The sequence below is a fragment of the Neoarius graeffei genome, chromosome 7 (genome assembly GCF_027579695.1).
Source record: "Neoarius graeffei isolate fNeoGra1 chromosome 7, fNeoGra1.pri, whole genome shotgun sequence".
Lineage (NCBI taxonomy): Eukaryota > Metazoa > Chordata > Actinopteri > Siluriformes > Ariidae > Neoarius > Neoarius graeffei.
In genome coordinates this window covers 41,798,252-41,821,773 of record NC_083575.1, presented here as the reverse complement: position 1 = coordinate 41,821,773, position 23,522 = coordinate 41,798,252, and the positions used below count along the sequence as shown (strand labels likewise).

The window sequence follows — 23,522 nt, the reverse complement described above, 5'->3', positions numbered from 1 at the left end:
TGTAGAACAACAAAAATAAAACCTTCCATTCTTTTGGCAAAGCTTTTATTGCACAATTCGGCTATTAAATAACTCATGAATAAAGAGGGAAATATTTAATTTATTTCACAGACTATTTATAATAGTCTATAATGAGACCATGTAAAAAGTGTCTGACATCCTCAATTTAGCAACAAATGTAGTGACTTAAACTTTAAGAGAGTTTGGTGCACTTGGTCCAGTAAAATGGCTCCATGTTCCTACACAAAGCAAATATTTGAACTAATGACTCCAATCAGGATGTATAGCTGCCCATAACATGGTAGTTTTGCTGCCATGTTTAACATATCAGCAGCTATTATGGGTTAAAGATATCTTCTGGCTATCTTCAAATGGAGCTAAAGAATAAAAGTTGAAAATCATTGTTGACTGAAATTCCAGCTGTAGTTTATGGTGTTAAATGTCTGTCTTGATGTTCAGTGTTTGCCAATGCAGTGGACAGGCCCCTCCTAAAGTACTGGAACAAGACCAGTTCTTTTGTTTTTGCTATACACTGAAGACATCTGGGTTTAAGATCAAAGATGAATATGAGACAATAGATCAGAATTTCAGCTTTCATTTCCTGAGCTTTACATCTAGATGTGTTAAACAACTTGGCACCTTTGATGGCAGACCACCCAATTATTAGGTGAGCAAAAGTAAACAAAACTTAATACTTGGTATGTATATCTTGCTTGCAAATAACTGCATCAAGCCAGAGACCCATTGATATCACTAAACTGTTGCAATGCTTTTCCAGACTTATACTGCAGCTTCTTTCCATTGTTTGTTTTAGGGGATTTATCCCTTCAGTCTCTCTTCAGGAGGTGAATGTGATCAACTGGTGCTTGACTTGGGCTACGTTTACATTACACTGTCTCGTTTTCTTCGCGGATGCACTGTCCGTTTACATTAAACCGCCTGGAAACGCCAGGAAACAGGAATCCTCCAGCATCCACGTATTCAATCCAGATCGTGTCAGCTCCGGTGCTGTGTAAACATTCAGAATACGCGGATACGCTGCGCTGAGCTCTAGCTGGCGTCTCATTGGACAATGTCACTGTGACATCCACCTTCCTGATTCGCTGGCGTTGGTCATGTGACACGACTGCTGAAAAACGGCGCAGACTTCCGCCTTGTATCACCTTTCATTAAAGAGTATAAAAGTATGAAAATACTGCAAATACTGATGCAAATACTGCCCATTGTGTAGTTATGATTGTCTTTAGGCTTGCCATCCTTCCACTTGCAAGTAGTAAGTGATATGCGCTGGGATCACACACACAGCGGCTCAGTCCCGAATCGTGGCTTGTGCACTTCACTCGCGCGCTGTGTGAGCTGCGCAGGGCCGGAGTGCACACCCTCCAGAGGGCACTCGCTGTTCAGGGTGGAGTGATTTGGAGCGCAGGATGCCTGCGGAGCCGAGCGTATCCGTGTATTGGCGTTGCTATGTGCACGCAAATCGTGTATTGGTGTTGCTGTGTGCACACTAATCGTTTTAAAAACGTTAATCTGATGATCCGCTGATACGGTCTAATGTAAACATGGGCTTGGCCAGTCTAAAACCTTCCACTTTTTTCCCCCTGATGAAGTCCTTTTTTGTGTTGGCCACTTTGTAATTTCCATCATGACGGCAGCCTGTTGTTTTTGGGTTTTTCTTCACAGCTCTCACAATGTTCATCACTGACTGCTATTGTTTTCCTTGGCCGACCTGTTCAATGTCTGGTTGTTGGTACACCGGTTTCTTTATTTTTCAGGACAGTCCAAATCGTTGTATTGGCTATGCCCAATGCATGTGCAATGGCTCTGATCGATTTCCCCTCTTTTCTCAGCTTCAAAATGGCTTGCTTTTCTCCCATAGACACCTCTCTGGTCTTGTTGGTTTATCCTTTTTAACAACAAATAGCGTCTTCGCAACAAAACCCATGGCTTAAACCAAGAGAAGACATTCAGAGCTGTTAAGTGTTTCAACAATCAATCTAATTGGTCAAAAAGAAACACCTGTCAGTCATGTGTTCCAATATTTTTGATCACTTGAAAAATGGGTGGGTTCAAACAAAAAGTGCCATGTTCTTAGTAACTAACATAGACTTAGTTGTTTAACACATTTATATGCAAATATAAGGAAATAAAAGCTGATGTTCAACTTCTGATCTCAAACCCAAATGTATAGCAAAAACAAAAGAATTGACCTTGCAATTCGAATACTTTTGGAGTGGACTGTAAATAACACAAACTGAAACTTATAGTTGAAACACTGATCAAAAATCTGACTGGTGATCCTTTTTCAACAACTGCTAACCATTTAATGAGGTAGGAGTCATCAGGTAGCTGCATGTATTTTACTTACTTACTCAGTACAAAGTTAAATTCATGTTTCCATCCAGGGTTTTAGTATTTTATCAATACCTTTGCACTATTGCAGCAGTGTACTACAGGCACTTCATGGATCCACAGGGGAAAGCTTAATTAGTTACACCATTAATGACCTCCGTTTGTAAATGCCATTAGACCCATTCTCTTTCTAAACCTGATCACTGAAATTCACCATCTCCATATGTGATCTGCATAACAGGAGGTCAGGAATTACTTAGCCATCCTTACAGAGTCACATCTGAGACACAGACATTCTTCACACCACACAGTAACACCTTGACAACAGATTACAGTGGCCACAGGAGCAAATATAAACCCACAGCTGCTACTGAACTCTAAGTTTGTCTTATTATATCATTCATAACTGTTCTCATAGCTCACACTCCCAGCAGTTCCTTCTTTTTTCCACATTTTGGTCATCAGCTTCCTTTTCTTATCTGTGACTGGAAAAAAAGACGAGTATAATAACTGCTATGCAATGGAGGAAACAATGGAAAGGTGCTACATGCAGCTACAATTTTCTTAGTTTTACCAAAAACTAATCATTTTTTATTCTAAAACAATCACTATAACTATAACACATCTTGCATCTATTAAGTCTTACATCCATTAATGCCTAATACATAATTAGTAGTTTTTTTTTTTGCTCATTTATAACTGTTCTTACCAATTTCCAGCGAAGTATTTTTATCCATTCATCAGCCTCCACACCTGATTTTGCACACAAATAAAACGTCCTCTCAGGGAACACTAGGCTATAATAGAGAGTGGAAATAAGAGATGTATGAAAATAACCACAAAGTGTAGTGAGACATTATCTATGTAAAGATTCAGGAACTGTAATGTGTATTTTTTATTAAGTATGTAAGTGGTGTGAAGAGAAGGAGTGGTAACTTAATGCTGCCCTTTCTGCATGTACAGACGTACTTTTAGTTGTATTTCCCCATTTTACAGTTCAACAGACAGGAAATAAACCTCTATAACATACACCACATATATCAGGCAGTGTGAGTATCATTGTTCCTACCAGAAGCAGTTAACCCTTTCCTGACTGTAATCGAACTGAACGGCAGAGCATGCGGTCAGATCCAGGGTCCGAATAGGTTCTGAAAACTGGCCGAGAGAAATAAACAAAAAATAAAGAATGGCATTATTTATATTACACTGCATACTGATTAAACAATGGGTAAGATGTTTTTTAGACTTACCATTTTGTCTTTGAAGTACTTCAGCTCATTTCTGTTCAGTGTGAACCATCGTTGTTTCCAGTTCTAAAAGACACACTAATAAGTACTCAAAGCATCTACAGTAGGAAAATCAGTGATCTTATTACTATTATTTATCACAAATTTATTTGTACATACTTTCACCAGCCACTTTATTAGGAACACCTGTACCCCTGCTCCTTTATGCAATTATTCAATCATCATGTGGCAGCAGCACAATGAATAAAATCATACGGATACAGGTCAAGAGCTTTAGTTAATCTTTACATCAGAATTAGAATTAGAAAATTCTAATTAGAATTTTCTAATCAGAATTAGAAAAAAAATGTGAACTCCGTAACCTCATTGTTGATGCCAGACAGACTGGTTCAACCTAACAGGAAGGCTATAGCAAATCAAATAACCACACTTTACAACCTCAGAATGCACAACACATTGCACAACACCTTGAGGTGGGTGGGCTACAACAGCAAAAGTCCACATCAGGTTCCACTCCTGCCAGCGAAGGACAGGAATCTGAGGTGACAGTGGGCAAAAGCTCACCAGAACTGGACAGGTAAAAAATGTCTGCTCTGATAAATCTTTATTTCTGATGCAGATTGTAGGGTCAGAATTTGGCATCAGTAGCATGAATCCATGGAACCAACCTGCCTTGTGTCAACAATTCAGGCTGGTATTTATTTGAATGCCATGCCTATCTATTACTGCGATGTGGTAGAAAGGGAGATCTGTTGCATGAATATGCAGCTGACAAATCTGCAGCAATTATGTGATGCATTCATGTAATGAACCACAATATCAAAGTAATTTTCCCAACACTTTGTGGAATCAGTGGCAAAAAGAATTGAGAACAAATGCGAGGTCCTAGCCAGTATTAATATGGTGATTAGTATGATAATAGAGGGGACAGTGAATGTACATAACTATTGTTGCTGCTCAAAAATAAAGACTGTATATTGTACAAGAAGGTGAAACTTCACACTGACTCATACCTTTACGAGGCCTCCTTGTTTCACCAGATAGCCTTCTTTTGTGCCAAGCTGCAGGAGGATGTACAATTAGTAACAGATAGTCTAATAGAAAAACAGACTTTCCTGAACTGAAAGAATGTGTTCTGTGATGTGTCAGCTTACTTTGATATTTACCTAATTAGTGGCTTCAATAAATAGTATTTGGGCAATTCCATGTAAATGTCAACCTCACCATGCAAAAATAGAGCAACATGTAATACATCAAAACCACTCCCAGAGATATCACCTAGGCCTGTATTTTACAGATGTGAATAAGTTGAACCAATTTGTAACCAACCTAATATGTCACTGTCAGTCTTTCTTTCTTATAATGTAAAATCCAAGCTAAAATCAACTTTGATCATGTACAATTCTATATTATTGCCACAAGCCACAGAAATGTATGCTAAAATCCACAAAACAGCAAAACAATAGCCATCCTAAATATTATTTAAGAACTTTGATAGTTTTAGCTGATATTTAGAGAGTTTTTCAAAGGGTTATGGTGGTTAAATTGCTGATTTTCTAAACATATGCCATGTCTATTTATGAGCAATTCCAACGTTATGGACGTGACACTTGAACTCAAAATGGCAACAAATGACCCAGTGCATGTTTTATTGTCTCCCAGTATTTAAACAGGTGTTGCATATTTTAAGGCTGTACCATACTGGAGAAGTGATAGAACAAGAACAATTCCCATAGTACATCTAGGGCATGCCAGAAAATGCCAATAAAAGATGCGTTATGGATGTGACAGAAAAAGTATCACTTTTCTTGGGTGACTGTACATTTTTATCAAACTGTGAAATTGTAAACCTAATGTCGAAATGGAGATATCCATTTGATAGAGGGGTCCAAGGTGAATATTAAAAAAATCTTTGTTTAAAATATTTTGTATTTCATGCAGAGTTTCGGAAGGAAAAGTCAGCGTTATGGATGTGACGAAATTCCGTTATGGATGTGACTGGAAAACTTGGATATTAACTTTTAAAATTACAACCCCAAGTGAGAAAAGTTAGGATGGTATGTTGAAATTACAACTGAAAACAATAATTTGTAAATAATATTTGACCTGTACTGCATTCAAAACAGCACAGCATTACATTATTTGATGTTTTATCTCAGGAATGTTATTGGATTTTTGTTTGTTTGTCTGTTTGTTTGTTTCAAAATAAGCACTTATTGCAATTTTGTTTCTTGCAACACATTTCAAAAAAAGTTGGGACAATAAAGCATTTACCACTTTATAATGTTGCCATTCCTCCTCACAATATATAAAAAATGTTTAGGGACTGAAGACACCAAGCAATGAAGTATTTCAGGTGTTATTTTGTTCCATTCTTACTGCAAACAGGTCTTAAGGTGTGCAACAGGTACAGGGTCATCGTTGTCATATTTTTCATTTCAAAATTCCCCACACATTCTTTATTGGGGACAGAGGAGATGGGCACCCTCTTCCTCCACAGCTATGCCTTTGTAATATGTGCAGAATGTTGTTTTGCATGGTCTTGTTGAAATATCCCTGGGAAAGATGTTGACTTGAAGGCAGCATATGTTACTCCAAAATCTCACTGTACTTTCCTGCATTAATGCTGACATCACAGAAGTGTAAGTTACTTTTGCCAAGGGCACTGACACAACCCCATACCATGACACACCCTGGCTTTTAAACTTGTTGCTGGTAACGGTCTGGATGGTCTTTTTGGTCTTTGGTCTGGAACAAACGGCATACAGTTTTTCCAAAAGAAAGAAAAAAAGACCTGAAATACTTATTCGTCTGACAGCAATACCCATTTCTACTGTGTGATGGTCCTTCCCAGATGCCTCAGAGTAGAGCCCTCTACTCCCTCAGGAGTCCCGCGGGACCCGACGCAAAGCAGTGCGGCGCGGGACAAATTTTGAAAGCTCACTGCGGGCGCGGGCGGGAGCAGGAGTGCACAATGCGGGCACGCGCGGGAGCGGTGATAAGCTGCAGTCCCGCTAACTAAAAACGTGTTTAAAATAAAATGTATAAATTATTAATTTATACATTTATACGCGTACGTTTCCGATTCCTTTCCTCTTCCGTGTTTGAGATCTCCATCATGGCAGAAGAGCAAAGCTCCTCTAGTGAAGCTCACAGTGCTTCAAAAGTAAGTGCTGCTTTAAAAAGAGGTACATATTCCGTTAAAAAGTCAAGAGTCCTGAAATCAGACATTTGGAAATCATTCTCACTCGTGTACGACGCAGAGGGAAACCAGCTGCCCTTTGCTTGTTGTGATAAGTGCCAAAAGGTTCTGACATACAACAGCCATAAATCAGGTACATCAGGCCTGAATCGCCATGTATGTACTGTGTTAAAAGGACAACAATTGTTGGAGTTCAGAGGGAACAACGCAAAAGTGACAGATGAGTTGAAGGCAAAGACCGTGGAGAAATGCGTTGATTTTGTTGCTGCAGACCTCCACCCGTATGACAGCATCGCTGGTCGGGGATTAGTTCAGTTAGCCCAACACTTAGTTGACACGGCAGCCACAATAGGCAAATTCGATGTGCGAGATATTCTGCCCCATCCAACAACTGTGTCACGTCATGTAGATTATAGGGCACTCAAATTTAGAAGAGCTGTTGTTGATGACATAAACGAGATGATTGGGAAATACGGGTGTGCTGTGACAACGGATGTCTGGACTGAAACATATCGCAAAACCTCTTTCCTCTCAGCCACCCTGCATTACATCAATTCTTACTTACTTACAGTAGAAACTTTAATCTCCTTAAAAAGGCTATTTGACTTATAGCACAACACAAGACGAGACACTAGCCACCATCATATCAAACATCCCAACACAAACACACATAAAACACAACAAAAACACACCACGTCCATTGCACCAGCTAAAAAAAAACCCAGTAATAAATAAAATAATTTATACAATAAAAAGATGTGACAGTTATCTTGTAATGTTAGGTGTGTGTTTCCCACATCTTATTCAATTGTGTAATTGCCATAGGAATGAATGAATTCTTTGCTCTATTAGTTCTGATGTTGGGGTATCTATATCTGTGACCAGAAGGAAGTGTCTGGAACTTCACTGAGAGTGGGTGGGTAATGTCAGTACAAATTTTGTCTGCTTTCTGGGTCAGCCTGGACAGGTAGACATGATAAAGATCAGTCTGCTGACACCCACTTATTTTCCCACTTGTTTTAACAAATTTTCAGACTACAACTTACAGTCTAGAGTGCTATTTTCTCCCCCATTTGATGAAGGAACCTCAAAGACAGGAGAAAATATCCGTGCTTTATTATTTCAGAATTTAAGAGCCTTCGGAATCGATTGTTCAGTCTTGGGGAAAAAGATTGTGTTTGTGACAGATAGAGGAGTGAATATGGTAGCCTCCTTACAAGGATTCACAAGGCTAAACTGCAGTGCCCATGTACTGAATTCAGTTCTCTCGCATGCCCTGTCTCCTACTGTGATGAGCGAAGTCCCTGAAGTAGGCCAGCTGATCAGCGACGCAAAGAAGCTGGTCAGCTATTTTAAACATTCCGGCCTGCAAGTCAAGCTGACGAAGTCTCTCAAACAGTCAGTGGAGACGAGATGGAATTCGACTGTGGACATGCTGGATTCTATCTCACAGCAGTATGACGAGGTCACAACAGTTCTACTTGAAAATAACCAATATGACAAAATAAGCTGCATCAATAAACAGATCCTTGCATCCCTGGTGGCGTTTCTCAAACCCTTCAAAGACGCAACGAATGACCTGGAGTCTGATAATACGGCATTAAGTGCTGCGCTTGTTCTGCCATGGTCCGTGAAGTTAAGGGAGCATTGTGAAGTGGCCAAGGCTGACCCCCTACTCAGTGTCATCGCATCTGCGTGTGCGCAACGCCTAGACGCACTGCTGTCACCAAGTCACCTTGTCCCAAACGGAATTGACATGCTGTATAAAGTAGCAACTTTCCTTACTCCAAAGCTGCGTCGTCTTGGGATGATCAATGCAAATGAAAGACAATACGTGACGGAAGCTGTGAAAGAGATGACCGAGGAGTTGGGGTTTAATGTCCAAACTGATGAAAGCGCGGCGCCACCTCCACCTAAAAAGGTCACTTTTCGTGACTTTGAGGAATGGGAGGATGTCGGTGCTAAGGGTGCTGAATCGAAGTCTTTAAACTCCGAGATTGATGATTATCTGAAAGTGAAACTCATTGGATCCGAATCACACCAATCTAAAGATATCCTGCTGTGGTAGAAAAAGCACTGCTATGACTTTCCCACACTTGCCAAACTGGCACGGCATGTACTGGCCATTCCAGGTTCCAGCGCACCATCCGAGCGCGCGTTCAGCATATGTGGTCACATACTGGAGGAAAGGCGCAGTATGTTGAAGCCCTCAACAGTGAACAATTTGTTGTTTCTCCATAGCTGTTCAAAGAACCCGATAGCCTAAGCAATAGGCCTAGTTGTTTCGTTTACCTGCATTTGATTAAACCTACCGTTATTTCAATTAGACATGCTATAGCCTACTGACGTTTTTTTCTCGTTTTTCTTATTCATATTCAAACAAGGTCAGCTATGTTATATTGAGTTTAACACTTGCACGGAGGCTCAAGCCCAAATAGTTTTAGAAATGTGCAACCATAGCCCTATAATGGCTACAGTAGCCTATACTGTCGATTTTTTGTTGTTGTTTTTGACGATGCATAGCCTACTGTCAACACTGTTCGTAGGCTAGGACTGTGTTTTGTTATAACATTTATATATGCTATGCTTATAGGGTACTCTATAGGATATTCTAGTTAGAAATGCTTTACAAATGTAAACTAGGTTAGCCTAATGTTTTGTATGGCTGAACAATAAATATACCAAATTTCCACTTGGAATTACAGTGGGGCAAAAAAGTATTTAGTCAGTCACCAATTGTGCAAGTTCTCCCACTTAAAAAGATGAGAGAGGCCTGTAATTTTCATCATAGGTACACTTCAACTATGAGAGACAGAATAAGAAAAAAAATCCAGAAAATCACATTGTCTGATTTTTAAAGAATTTATTTGCAAATTATGGTGGAAAATAAGTATTTGGTCAATAACAAAAGTTCATCTCAATACTTTGTTATATACCCTTTGTTGGCAATGACAGAGGTCAAATGTTTTCTGTAAGTCTTCACAAGGTTTTCACACACTGTTGCTGGTATTTTGGCCCATTCCTCCATGCAGATCTCCTCTAGAGCAGTGATGTTTTGGGGCTGTCGCTGGGCAACACGGACTTTCAACTCCCTCCAAAGATTTTCTATGGGGTTGAGATCTGGAGACTGGCTAGGCCACTCCAGGACCTTGAAATGCTTCTTACGAAGCCACTCCTTCGTTGCCCGGGCGGTGTGTTTGGGATCATTGTCATGCTGAAAGACCCAGCCACGTTTCATCTTCAATGCCCTTGCTGATGGAAGGAGGTTTTCACTCAAAATCTCACGATACATGGCCCCATTCATTCTTTCCTTTACACGGATCAGTCGTCCTGGTCCCTTTGCAGAAAAACAGCCCCAAAGCATGATGTTTCCACCCCCATGCTTCACAGTAGGTATGGTGTTCTTTGGATGCAACTCAGCATTCTTTCTCCTCCAAACACGACAAGCTGAGTTTTTACCAAAAATTCTATTTTGGTTACATCTGACCATATGACATTCTCCCAATCCTCTTCTGGATCATCCAAATGCTCTCTAGCAAACTTCAGACGGGCCTGGACATGTACTGGCTTAAGCAGGAGGACACGTCAGGCACTGCAGGATTTAAGTCCCTGGCGGCGTAGTGTGTTACTGATGGTAGCCTTTGTTACTTTGGTCCCAGCTCTCTGCAGGTCATTCACTAGGTCCCCCCGTGTGGTTCTGGGATTTTTGCTCACCGTTCTTGTGATCATTTTGACCCCACAGGGTGAGATCTTGCGTGGAGCCCCAGATCGAGGGAGATTATCAATGGTCTTGTATGTCTTCCATTTTCTAACAATTGCTCCCACAGTTGATTTCTTCACACCAAGCTGCTTACCTATTGCAGATTCAGTCTTGCCAGCCTGGTGCAGGTCTACAATTTTGTTTCTGGTGTCCTTTGACAGCTCTTTGGTCTTGGCCATAGTGGAGTTTGGAGTGTGACTGTTTGAGGTTGTGGACAGGTGTCTTTTATACTGATAACGAGTTCAAACAGGTGCCATTAATACAGGTAACGAGTGGAGGACAGAGGAGCCTCTTAAAGAAGAAGTTACAGGTCTGTGAGAGCCAGAAATCTTGCTTGTTTGTAGGTGACCAAATACTTATTTTACCGAGGAATTTACCAATTAATTCATTAAAAATCCTACAATGTGATTTCCTGGATTCTTTCCCCCCATTCTGTCTCTCATAGTTGAAGTGTACCTATGATGAAAATTACAGGCCTCTCTCATCTTTTTAAGTGGGAGAACTTGCACAATTGGTGGCTGACTAAATACTTTTTTGCCCCACTGTACATGCTCGCCTGTCTTTTTTTATTGTTTATTATAATCTCATCTCATTATCTCTAGCCGCCCCATCCCTCTACAGGGTCGCAGGCAAGCCGGAGCCCATCCCAGCTGACTACGGGCGAAAGGCGAGGTACACCCTGGACAAGTCGCCAGGTCATCACAGGGCTGACACATAGACACAGACAACCATTCACACTCACATTCACACCTACGGTCAATTTAGAGTCACCAGTCAACCTAACCTGCATGTCTTTGGACTGTGGGGGAAACCGGAGCACCCAGAGGAAACCCACGCGGACACGGGGAGAACATGCAAACTCCACACAGAAAGGCCCTCGCCGGCCACGGGGCTCGAACCCAGGACCTTCTTGCTGTGAGGCGACAGCGCTAACCACTACACCACCGTGCCGCCCTGTTTATTATAATTATTATTATTATTATTATTAGAGACACTGACGAAGGCAACAGCCGAAACGTTTGTCTCCTTCTGCTGCTAAAAACAACTGAAAAGAAACGTAACTAAAAGAAGCAGTTCAAGAGTGCGATCCATCTCTCCTTTCACATTAATTATTCATAGGAGACGCACCACGGGAGAGCGCATACTTAAATGATTAGCCTACTTAAATAATTATTATTATTAGGTCTACATGTTGCCATTTCAACATTCCGAATTCAGAAACAAGGTAAATAATAACAAACGTGAATGTGAGCTGTAGATATTTATGCTCAAATCCACTCAAAGTAGGGGGCGGGGCACCATCACGCTGTGTCTTTAAATTATATTAATTTCTTATAGGCCTACTTGTATTTCTTAGAATGTAAATGTGAGGAGTGACATAAGCTATGTGCAATGTACAATATTCTTAATATCCACTGTAGATTTTGGTAGGTGTGTTGGGTATCTCTGTAAAGCCTCAGCTGCGCATGCCGCCTGGCCACGCGCACCCTCGCTCCGTGCGCTAGGTGAAGGATCGGTCAGTGGAGAGCTCAGCTAAGCTCAGCATGTTTAATTCCCCAAGCCAATGACAAGAACTTTCGTGAGAAATAACGCGAACGTCTGCATCATGCGGGATTTGCAGGTGGGAGCGGGACAAAATATGGCTGGTGCGGGCGGGAGCGGGACTGAAAATCATAATTCTTTGCAGGAGCGGGCGGGAGCGGGACTGCACAATGCGGGAGCGGACGGGAGCGGGACTGAAAATTCTGTCCCGCACAGACCTCTACCTCAGAGCCCAGAGAAGTCGATGGTGCTTCTGGACACAGTAAAGATAAGGCTTCTTTTTTGCACAGTAAAGTTTTAACTGGCAATTGTGGATATAACTCTGTATTGTAGTGCTTGACAAAGATTTGCCAAAGTAATCCCGAGCCTGTGTGGTTATATCAGCTATGACGGTTCTTGATGCAGTGCCATCTGAGGGATTGGAGATCACGGGTATTCAGCTTAGGCTTGTGCCCTTGCCATTAACACACCAAAATATATCCAGATTTCTTGAAGGGTTTAATTATATTATGCACCGTACAAGGTGAAATATCAAATCCCTTTGTATCTTTTTTTGAGGACTGTTTTTTTTAACCATTTCAATGATTTTCTCATGCAGTTTGTTGACAAACTAGAGATCTTCTGCCTATATTTGCTTCTCAAAGATGAGGCATTTCCCAGATACTGATTTTGTCATCTCATCTCATCATCTCATTATCTCTAGCTGCTTTATCCTGTTCTACAGGGTCGCAGGCAAGCTGGAGCCTATCCCAGCTGACTACGGGCGAAAGGTGGGGTACACCCTGGACAAGTCGTCAGGTCATCACAGGGCTGACACATAGAGACAGACAACCATTCGCACTCACATTCACACTGTCTGACCTCATCATTAACCCTAAATTACCCCGTCCCAACATTTTTTTGGAATGTGTTGCAGGCATGAAACGCAGGAATGGATGTATATTAACAAATGGAATGAAGTTGACCAAACAAAACATGAAATATCTTGGGTTCATACCGTAGCAGTGTAATGCAAGTCAAAGTAAATTTAGAAATCACTGCTTTCTTTTTTATTTGCATTTTCCATACCATACCAACTCTTTCTGATTTGGGGTTGTAATATGTGGTCTTCACTGATATCCAAGATTTATTTTGTAATGAAATTCTGGTCTATTTTCACTTATTGATTAACCATTTCCTACATTACCCACAAAGCTGTCTGACTATCTACTGATAGCTGCACCAGTGGGATTTACCCCTTGCTTCATTTCTACCTAATGAGTGATCCAGCAGCATTTTAGTTCTTTAATCTGTTCAGCTTTCTGATCTCCTTATCCATACTCTGTGGTCAAACACACAAGGTTCTAAAGCTTAGGCTGTCATGGTGATTCAGCCATCAGAGGCATCATGCTTATCATCTCATAGATCACTAAATAGCTGAGCTGAGTGTCTGCCATAACTAAGCAAATGTGTAACAAATGTGTCTTATCACTGCATTGTATTCTTGAACTGGGAGTCCAACTTTTGCTTTCTCCACGACTTCTCCCTTGGATTTCACATTAATGGTTAGTGAATAAAGAAGCCCTGAAAGCTCTTGTTATAAGGTATTGTATCTGAGTTAGCAGTGTCCCCCTGTAATGTCAGAACAGCACACAGCTACTAACCTCTCACAGGAATAATGACAAAACAGCATCAACCAACATATTAACACAAAAATGGCTAAGCACACTACAAATATTTCAACAAAAACACTGAAATGTGTTTCAGTGTGGAGGTTTCCTTTGAATTAAACTGTCATTTCTGTGATGAACAAAATTGACCTTTGGGGTATTTTATATGATTAATACTTGGTGAGATTCTCATCATAAAAACAGGATAAATCAGCCAAATATTATGAATTTATTAAAGCAAAATGTAAGGTGCTGCTAACATACCGAAGGAGCACTGGGGACCAAGTCACTTTCACTCCGTCCTGTCTGTATAGCAGTGTGCACACACACAGACTCATAAATGGATGGCTCCTCCACCTGCCTGGGGTATGGGAACCGCAGCACTATCAGATTACCTGTATAGCAAGAATAATAGGAATGACATGGAGATTAGTGAATCAGACAAAAATAAATAGGTTTGTTTGTGTAGGTTTTTTGGGAGGGCTGTAGCAATGGAGGTGGGGGTGTTGGCAAACCTGTTTCACTGCCTAGTAGTGGCTGATTGGCAAGGTGGCTGGTGAAATCCTGAAGGGATGAAAACTCATTGAATCCAAAAGAATACCTCCCATTCTTCCGCTGCACGTGAAAATGCTTCACTGAGTCCTTTGCCCTGGTTGAATCAAACCAAGATATTTAGTCCAATAAGGGCTATTTAATGTGTTACAGATACCTTCTCAAATTCTCCTAGCTGTACAGTGAACAACATTCATTGCACAAAAGTAGGAGCTGCACTAACCTGAGAGGTGATGGCCTTGGCTACCAGAGGTGGACAGTAACAAAGTACATTTACTTGAGTACTGTACTTAAGTATACTTTTTGAGTATCTGTACTTTACCTGAGTATTTTTTTGGGGGAAGCTTATGACTTTAACTTCACTACATTTGAAAGGCAAATATCATGCTTTTTACTCCACTTCATTTCTGTCAAGGTCCTCGTTACTCATTACTATGAAGCACCTTTGAAAGTGGATGTTTTTTCTTTTTTTTTTCTAAAACGTTATTGGTTTTTTTGCAAGTGAGACTGAGACAGCCTGTCAGTAATCACTAGGGTCACATCATGTCCATAGACTGTATAAAATCAAGTTCAGTGATTTCTCAGCAGCATTATTTGAACACGATCAGTTGATGGCAATAACCATGCAGTCTGGTTAGCCAAAGGACTTTCTATGGGTTTGCCCACTAAGTTGTCATAGCCTTGTCCACAGCTAACATTAACACATAGCTAGTTAACTTGGACACTATTAGTTAGCATGTAAAAATGGAGTTACGTTAACATGAATAACGTTAACTTATCTGAAGTCCTTTCAGAAATGTTTTAGCATAATCTTGCCAAATAAACAGAATGTAGAAATCTTTCTTTTCTAGTAGCGTTAGCTACCCAATATGATTTCGAGTTTGAAAAGAGTTTGCTAGCATGTCAGGTGGAGTTTCACAGACTAGCTAGCTTAACATTAAACCACCGTGATGGCACAACATGCGCTCATTTTGTGAATTCACATTTATGTCTTTGGTAACTGTATATGTTGTGGCAATAATACAACAACGCATTGACAAAAAATGTACTTTTAATACTTAAGTATTTTTAAAAGCAAGTACTTCAGTACTTTAACTTAAATAAAAAATTTGACTGTGCAACTTTCACTTGTATCGGAGTAACATTTGACCAGTGGGATCTGTACTTTGACTTAAGTAATGAAGTTGGGTACTTTGTCCACCTCTGTTGGTTACAGACATGGATTTCATAAAATCTGAATGTAATTCAATGTAATGTCAAACAAAGAGCATAATCCACATAAAGTATACACTAAAGCTCTGTCAGGAAATAATTAGTACAATACAGGGTGTTTCAAAAAATTTGATATCATTTCACAATCTAATAACTTTGCCAATTCTCTTTCAATTGACCTTAAATTTTAACAGCATGTGTGGAAACAGGCCAAAATTTTATGGTTTTTATTTGTTTGTTTGTTTTTATCTTTTTAGATATAAAAATGCCATTCACTGGAAAAGAAAATGCGTTCTGTGTGTTAGAGTACGCTTGAACATAGTCAAACAAGACTGTGCTGCGTGCATTTATGAGAGAATTCTCTAAAAATGCACCAACTGCAATGCAGATTTGGACATGGCACAAAAAGTTAAAAGAGGAAGGCTGTCTGTGCAGAGCAAAAGGATCTGGACGATTGCCAGCATCGGAAGAGACAGTTGAGCGGGTTCACGAATATTGAAAATTTGTGAAATCGTTCATGGAAGCCACATACCTTTGAATTTCTCATTCAAATTTTGAGGAATAAATCTTATATTGCTCAACATTTAGCCCATTCAGTTTCATCTGCCTAGACTATGTAGTTTCTGGGATATTTACATCTCAAATAATGTCAAATTTTTTGAAACACCCTGTATAATGTACTTGGCATGATGGTCCAGGATTTGAAAGGATAATACTGATTGTGCTCATATGGTTTTTATTTTCACTTACCTTGAGTGATAAGCTTATTATTAGCATGATACTACCATAACTACCATAAAAAGGGGAATTGAAACGGTTAACAGGAAACAGAAAAAAAGTATAAGTTGAAAGCAAAACTTAGAGGAATGCAATGCACAAAATGGTTTTTTGTTCAATACTATGATTTTAATTAACAGTACCAGTCAAAAGTTTGGACACACCTCCTAATTCAATGGTTTATTTTAATTAATTAAAAGACACTTCATATCTTAAAGTAATGATGGATGTCGTTTCTCTTTACTTAGTTGAGTGGTTCTTGATGTAATGCAGATTACTACAGTTGTGGAATAGGGCTATTTACTGTATTTTTACCCAGGACGGCGAAAATAATACCTCGCCTGGGACGGAGTCCACCATCTTACTTCATATTCATCATATTTACTTCAGACCAATTCCAAAATGTTCATATTTCAATTCTGCTTCAATTGATATGTTACATGATGGGGTATCTCTCATATGGCCCTTTTCCACTACCCTTTTTCAGCTCACTTCAGCTCGTTTCAGCTCACTTCAGCCCGACACGGCTCGCGTTTCGACTACCAAAAACCAGCACGACTCAGCTCGCTTCAGCCCTGCTTAGCCCCTAAAACTCGCACCGTTTTGGAGTAGGGCTGAAGCGAGCCAAAGCGAGCCGAGTGAGGTTGGGGGCGTGAGCAGACACTCCCCTGTGCACTGATTGGTGAGGAGGAGTGTCCTCACATGCCCACACACGCCCCGCGAGCGCGCTGGGATCTGTAAACACCGCAAACCCGGAAGGAGAAGAATTACGAATTACGAGAATTTCTGAAGCCTTATGCGCCTCGCCTCATCTATACACTCTTGCCAGTATCTGTCCGCGTTGTCGGTGACAACAAGCCACAGCACCAAGACCAGCAACACTAACGACTCCATGTCCTCCATGTTTATTGTTTACTATTCGGGTTGTGAGACTACCGCTTAAAAGATCACTGATGTCACTGTTTGCGCTGCTTAACGACATCACGTGACGTCCACCCACTTTCGCTAACTCCACCCAATGTGTCCACCCACTTCCAGCCAGCACGGTTCAGCGCAGTTGTAGTCGAAATGCAACTCCAACAGCCCCGCTCAGCCCGACTCAGCACGGCACGGCTCAGCCCGACTCAGCCGCGTTTGTAGTGGAAAAGCGGCAATAGTTTTCTTTCAAACTTTCATTTGTTTGTTGGTGTGTGTGTCTGTCTGTTAACAATCTAGCGTCTAGACGGTTGCACCGATTGACTTCAAATTTTCAGGGTAGGTGGGCAATGGTCCATAGATTACCTGATTATATTTTGGGGGTAATCGGGTCAAGGTGAAGGTCAAGGCCACTGGAAAGGTCAACCTTTTGGTCAAAATAACATATTTTCCATTTTAACTCAAAAACGGTTGCTGATAGACAAATGTTCACTAATATGAGCATATAGGAACTCCCATATAGCCTTTTATTTAGCACCATGATCTTTGACCTTGAGTGACCCTGAAAGGTCAAACTCAAGGTCACAGATTTTCAGAGGGCTGTAACTTGAAAATGGTTGATGGTAGACAGATATTTACCAATATCAACCTATAGGAACTGCTATATGGGCTTTCAATTGGCACCATGACCTTTGACCTTGAATGACTCTGAAATGTCAAACTCAAGGTCATGGATTTTCATAGGACTATAACCTGACAGCTGATGATTGAGAAATATTGCCATTATCAACATATAGGTATAAAAAAAGTGCTGCCGGGCGAGGTTTGCTTTGCCTGGCAACACTTGTTTATTATTTACTGTTTGATCCCAAACTCCTTAAGAAGGCAAGAAATGGCACTAATTAACTTTTGATGAGGCACCTATTAATTGAAAAGCATTCTAGGTGACCACCTCATGAAGCTGGTTAAGATAATGCCAATAGTGTACAAAGCGACATTAAGGTAAACGGTGGCTACTCTGAGGAATCTAAAATATGAAATGTATTTAGTTTTTTAACACTTTTTTGTTTACCACATAATTATATGTTCCATATGTTACTTCATAGTTTTGATGTCTTCAGTATTTGGGCGGCACGGTGGTGTAGTGGTTAGCACGGTCGCCTCACAGCAAGAAGGTTCTGGGTTTGAACTCAGCGGCCAGCGAGGGCCTTTCTGTGTGGAGTTTGCATGTTCTCCCCGTGCCTGCGTGGGTTTCCTCCGGGTGCTCCGGTTTTCCCCACAATCCAAAGACATGCAGGTTAGGTTAATATGGGATGACATTGGGCTGAGGTGCCCTTGAGCGAGGCACCTAACTCCCAACTGCTCCCCGGGCGCTGTTAGCATGACTGCCCACTGCTCTGGGTATGTGTGTGTACTCATTGCTCACGTATGTGTGCATGTGTGTGTTCACTGCTTCAGATGGGTTAAATGCAGAGAGGAAATTTCACAAGTGTGTGATGAATAAAGTTGTGCTTTCTTTTCTTTATTGTTCTACGATGTAGAAAACAGTAAAAATACAGAAAGACCTATGAATAAGTAGGGGTTTACAAACTTTTGACTGGTACTGTACTTAGGTCTATTTCAAAATCTGTATGTTAATACTGATAAACAAGAATACTAAACACACCGACCCAGGCAAAGAAAATCTGATAGACTGCATTCCCTATTAACTGGTTCACTATGCCACTGCCTTCCAAAAAAGGCCACATTACAAATATTGGCAAGGGATGTGAACTATAAAGTAACATGGGTAAATAAATCCACACATGCAGATCCTGTGAGAATCAAACATGAGAAACAAGAGAAGAGATGGAGGAGCATCTAACCTGACAGAGAGGGCAAAGCATTCAGGTCCTTTGTTGCTGTTTCTGAGCAGGAAACTCCCATCAATCCCATTTGATAAGAGCAGAGCCTCAGCTGCATGTCGGGACAAATCATAATGGTACCAACTACAGAGAGAGAGATAGAGAGATGAAATAACATGACAGAAATAATATGGTTCGTCTTATTACCAGAAAATTCAGATTGCTGTTTTGCTTTAGCTAATGACAAATGATGGGCTTTTTTTTATAAGAGGTAACAACTACAAATATAAAAATCTATATTATCATTGTCAGAAATCAGCAGAATATCTTCCTGTCTCAGTGCCTTTTGTCACTCAGACTGCTTGCAAATGTTAAATTACCCTCCCCTGCTGTTTTCACATATATTCACTAACATACACTCATTCATTCAGTTTCAGTAACTGCTTTATCCTGGTCACAGTAGCTGTGCATCTGGAATCTATTTCAGGAACACTGGGCATAAGCCGGGAATACACTCTGGATACCAGTCCATCACAGGGCACCATGCACTCACGCATTCACATACTCAAGAGGAGCCAAGGAGGAAACCTAAGGTGGTGGAAATCAATGAAACTGAAAGAAGAACCTGAGAACCCAGAGGAAACTCACACTGACAATGGAAGAACAGGAGATCCCAAGCTCAGAATTAAACCAGGGACCCTTGAGTTGTGAGGTGTGGTGTGCCAACATCTCATCTCATCTCATTATCTGTAGCCGCTTTATCCTGTTCTACAGGGTCGCAGGCAAGCTGGAGCCTATCCCAGCTGACTACGGGCGAAAGGCGGGGTACACCCTGGACAAGTCGCCAGGTCATCACAGGGCTGACACATAGACACAGACAACCATTCACACTCACATTCACACCTACGGTCAATTTAGAGTAACCAGTTAACCTAACCTGCATGTCTTTGGACTGTGGGGGAAACCGGAGCACCCGGAGGAAACCCACACCGACACGGGAAGAACATGCAAACTCCGCACAGAAAGGCCCTCGCCGGCCACGGGGCTCGAACACGGACCTTCTTGCTGTGAGGCGACAGCGCTAACCACTACACCACCGTGCCGCCCGACCTTGTGGTCATTTCTTTTAATTCTATTTTAATTATTACACTTAGATTTTATTGGTAAAATTCAGAATTGCATTTTTTAGCACTAACTAGGTCTTACATTGGGACGTATACTTTCATTCACAATAGAAAGATATTCTATTCTACTGTTTTTTTCTAAGCGCCTCCGACAGGATCTTTTGTCCATCAGAAGTGTCCTCTCCGGAAAACATTCACCATATGATGAGGTTCTAAATTATTTTTTAAGAAAATATTTTCCTCTTTTGAAGCAGAAGACTCTGTTATTGCACAGCAACTCATTCTTCCTTCTGTACAGCCCCATGTATTTTAAAATCCTTCTTAGAGTGCGCATCCTTATTACAACATCATCCCCTGTGTTCAGTAACAGCAGAATCTCACCATGTCTCAACCCAAGCATGAAATAAAACTTGATTAAATCATGTAAATGAGCCATATTACCCAGTTTATTTTTCGCACACCTCATTCGAACCATAGATTAAAACATGAGTTTCAAGCTACCATGTTATAAAGTGAAAGGTTTTATGTTTTAACAAGATAAATCATCATGTTATAACGTGAAAAAATATATATGTTATTTACCAGCTGGGAGGTACATATAGTGAAACACCGTGACCGAGGTCTTGAAAGTACTGAGCGAGGCCCTCTGGGCCGAGGTCAGTATTCAAGGCCGAGGTCACGGTATTTCACCATACGGACCGACCTTAAGCTGGTAAATAATATATTTATTTTTTTCTTTACCAAATTCTAACAGAAAACGAGAGCGCCCGAAAAGGAAAACCGAGCCAAGCCGAGGCGAGCCGCTATTTTGAATCCTCATTCATGGCTGTCATGCAAATTGCTTCCTCCTTGGTATACAAGTGCACTTCCATGGCAGGAAAAAAACTACATTTTGCCACCTATGTAGTCCCCTATTTATACAAAATTGAGTCATTCAGGATTCAGCCATGTTTTTGCTCGGCATTAGCAAGTTACAAGTTTTTAGCTTTCTCCTGAAATGTTTTCTTTTATTTCTTCTTCCTCAGGGTAGTAAAACTCGCTTTCGCTGTGAAGACTGTCGTTATCACTATCCATGCTGTAAAATTAATGCTATTCTCCTGAGAAATGCTGGCAAAAATTTACAAGATTTTTGATAAAAATCTTATCAATAAATCTTTTAAAAAAGATAAATGTTGACAAAAATTGCTACTATGTTTGCTGTTGTTGTGAACGAGCGAGTCGCCAGAGGTCCGTAACCGGGGTCCATAACCGGGGTCCGTACCGTAGGACACGGACCCGCTCGCCAGCCAATCGGAGTGCAGGATTTGATGGAAACCGGACGGCGAAAAAAATAAACTGTTATAACAATAAACTTTTCATGTTATTACATGATAATGATATTTTCCCCTTTTTTCCTGGTTGTGGCAGCAATACGCTTCCATGCTATACAAATAAACTGACTTCACTTGAACACAGTGAGTTTCAGAGACGGGCTGCTCAGGCGTCAGGACATTGTTTACAGCTGTGTGTTCATCAGAGCATATCAGAAATCAGAGACTTGTTTCCTCATACTGCAGCTCTTCACCACTCACATTTTCCAGTTGAACTGTTAATACAAAAATAGCAGCATGAAACTCACAAAACTAACACGTAAATAATGAAAACTAGCTAACCATATCCTGCCTTTGAGATAGTTTTGTCTTTGGATACAAAAAGCTCCAACACTAATCAGCTACAGGAAATACAGTTACTCTGCTGTTAGTTTTTAAGGTCTTGATATTGTTTGATGATACAATGAAATGAATACAAAGCCTAAATAAAAAGCGGAATAAAAACTTTTCTTTTTCTTATATTTATTTATTTATTTATTTATTTTAAACAGTAACCTTGGCACATGATTTAGATGAGCCTCTGTCTGACAGCCAGACGTTTAAAGTGCTGAACTGATTATTTACTCATAAAAGTGTGAGTAACAACTTACCCAACTGCCTCTAGCTCGTCCATGTCCTCTGGACCGCTGAGTGTGGAGCTACAGACACTCATGGCGGCTCCGGTGGCAGATTTGCTGACAGATGGGCACTTTAGCAGAGCAGACGAGACTGAAAGTGAGGAATCAAAACGCAGCACAGAGGAAGCTGAACCTGTCACACTGACACGCCCACACAGCAACCGACACGCCCACACAAGAACAACAACAATAATAATTATAATAATAATAACCGATATTCACTGAGCCTGATAACTGTTTTAGTATAAATACACAGGTGATTATTTAAAAAAACATTCGTATTAATAAACACTTATCTCAAACTTCAGCAGCGTCATACCAATGTAATAAAGGCGCGCGCAGACGTGTCACATAAAATACTTTGTTTTGAAATAGATAAAATAAATCACAATTCCATCTTACCTTTAAATAGTTTTAAACCAAACGTCATAGCATATTTAGTGCTTTTAGGAACAGCATTTTCTCTCATAATTTCTCATTCTTCCTCACTTACGATGACGAAGCGATTGGCCGGCATTTTGCCGAGTCGCTCGAGATGATTATCGAGAAATAGTCTGAATTTCTCGACCAATCAGCGCGCGCGATTTTCTATAATCACCTGTATAAATACTAAACAGCAATAACCACGCCCACAATGCTGTAGGCGTCTAAAAAGTCGGTGTTCTGACAAACTGTCTTACTTTCATGCTGGAAGAATTTCTCAAGACCGTTTACACTATAATGAACTTTGGTCTCATCTCATCTCATTATCTCTAGCCGCTTTATCCTTCTACAGGGTCGCAGGCAAGCTGGAGCCTATCCCAGCTGACTACGGGCGAAAGGCGGGGTACACCCTGGACAAGTCGCCAGGTCATCACAGGGCTGACACATAGACACAGACAACCATTCACACTCACATTCACACCTACGGTCAATTTAGAGTCACCAGTTAACCTAACCTGCATGTCTTTGGACTGTGGGGGAAACCGGAGCACCTGGAGGAAACCCACGCGGACACGGGGAGAACATGCAAACTCCACACAGAAAGGCCCTCGCCGGACCCGGGGTTCGAACCCAGGACCTTCTTGCTGTGAGGCGACAGCGCTAACCACTACACCACCGTGCCGCCCTGAACTTTGGTTACATAGTTAATTTTATATATCTTTAAGATTTTACACAAAATTTCAAGCACATTTATAAAAAAGAATAGGTAAATGGGCAAATGATAGAAATGCAAAACTGTTAAATGCTAAAATGAAAAAACGTTTTTCAATCAGTGACTAATGAAGCATAACAAATTGTCAACTGTTGTTGGGCAGCACGGTCACTTCACAGCAAGAAGGTTCTGGGTTCGAGAACCTTTTTAAGTTTGCATGTTCT

The 23,522-nt window shown here is 40.8% G+C and overlaps 1 protein-coding gene across 1 annotated transcript; it reads right to left on the bottom strand.

The window, feature by feature from the left end:
* Positions 1-28: 28 nt before the first annotated feature.
* Positions 29-22,245, bottom strand: dapp1 (dual adaptor of phosphotyrosine and 3-phosphoinositides). The gene is made up of 9 exons (XM_060925681.1): positions 22,137-22,245; positions 19,074-19,196; positions 14,268-14,401; positions 14,017-14,147; positions 4,613-4,660; positions 3,603-3,665; positions 3,422-3,507; positions 3,062-3,149; positions 29-2,837 (listed from the first exon to the last, which is right to left on the bottom strand). Exons 1-9 carry the CDS (start codon positions 22,196-22,198, stop codon positions 2,814-2,816), a joined length of 759 nt encoding a protein of 252 aa, XP_060781664.1. The 5' UTR covers positions 22,199-22,245; the 3' UTR covers positions 29-2,813.
* Positions 22,246-23,522: the final 1,277 nt, after the last annotated feature.

Bases quoted from the DNA above. Each gene is read 5' to 3' on its own strand.
- dapp1 (XM_060925681.1), bottom strand. From the start codon at position 22,198: ATGAGTGTCTGTAGCTCCACACTCAGCGGTCCAGAGGACATGGACGAG. The intron at 14,148-14,267 runs GTTTGCCAACAC...CTTGCTATACAG, and splicing joins ACTACTAGGCAGTGAAACAG to GTAATCTGATAGTGCTGCGG. The intron at 3,150-3,421 runs GTAGGAACAATG...TCTCTATTATAG, and splicing joins GAAAGGGTTAACTGCTTCTG to CCTAGTGTTCCCTGAGAGGA.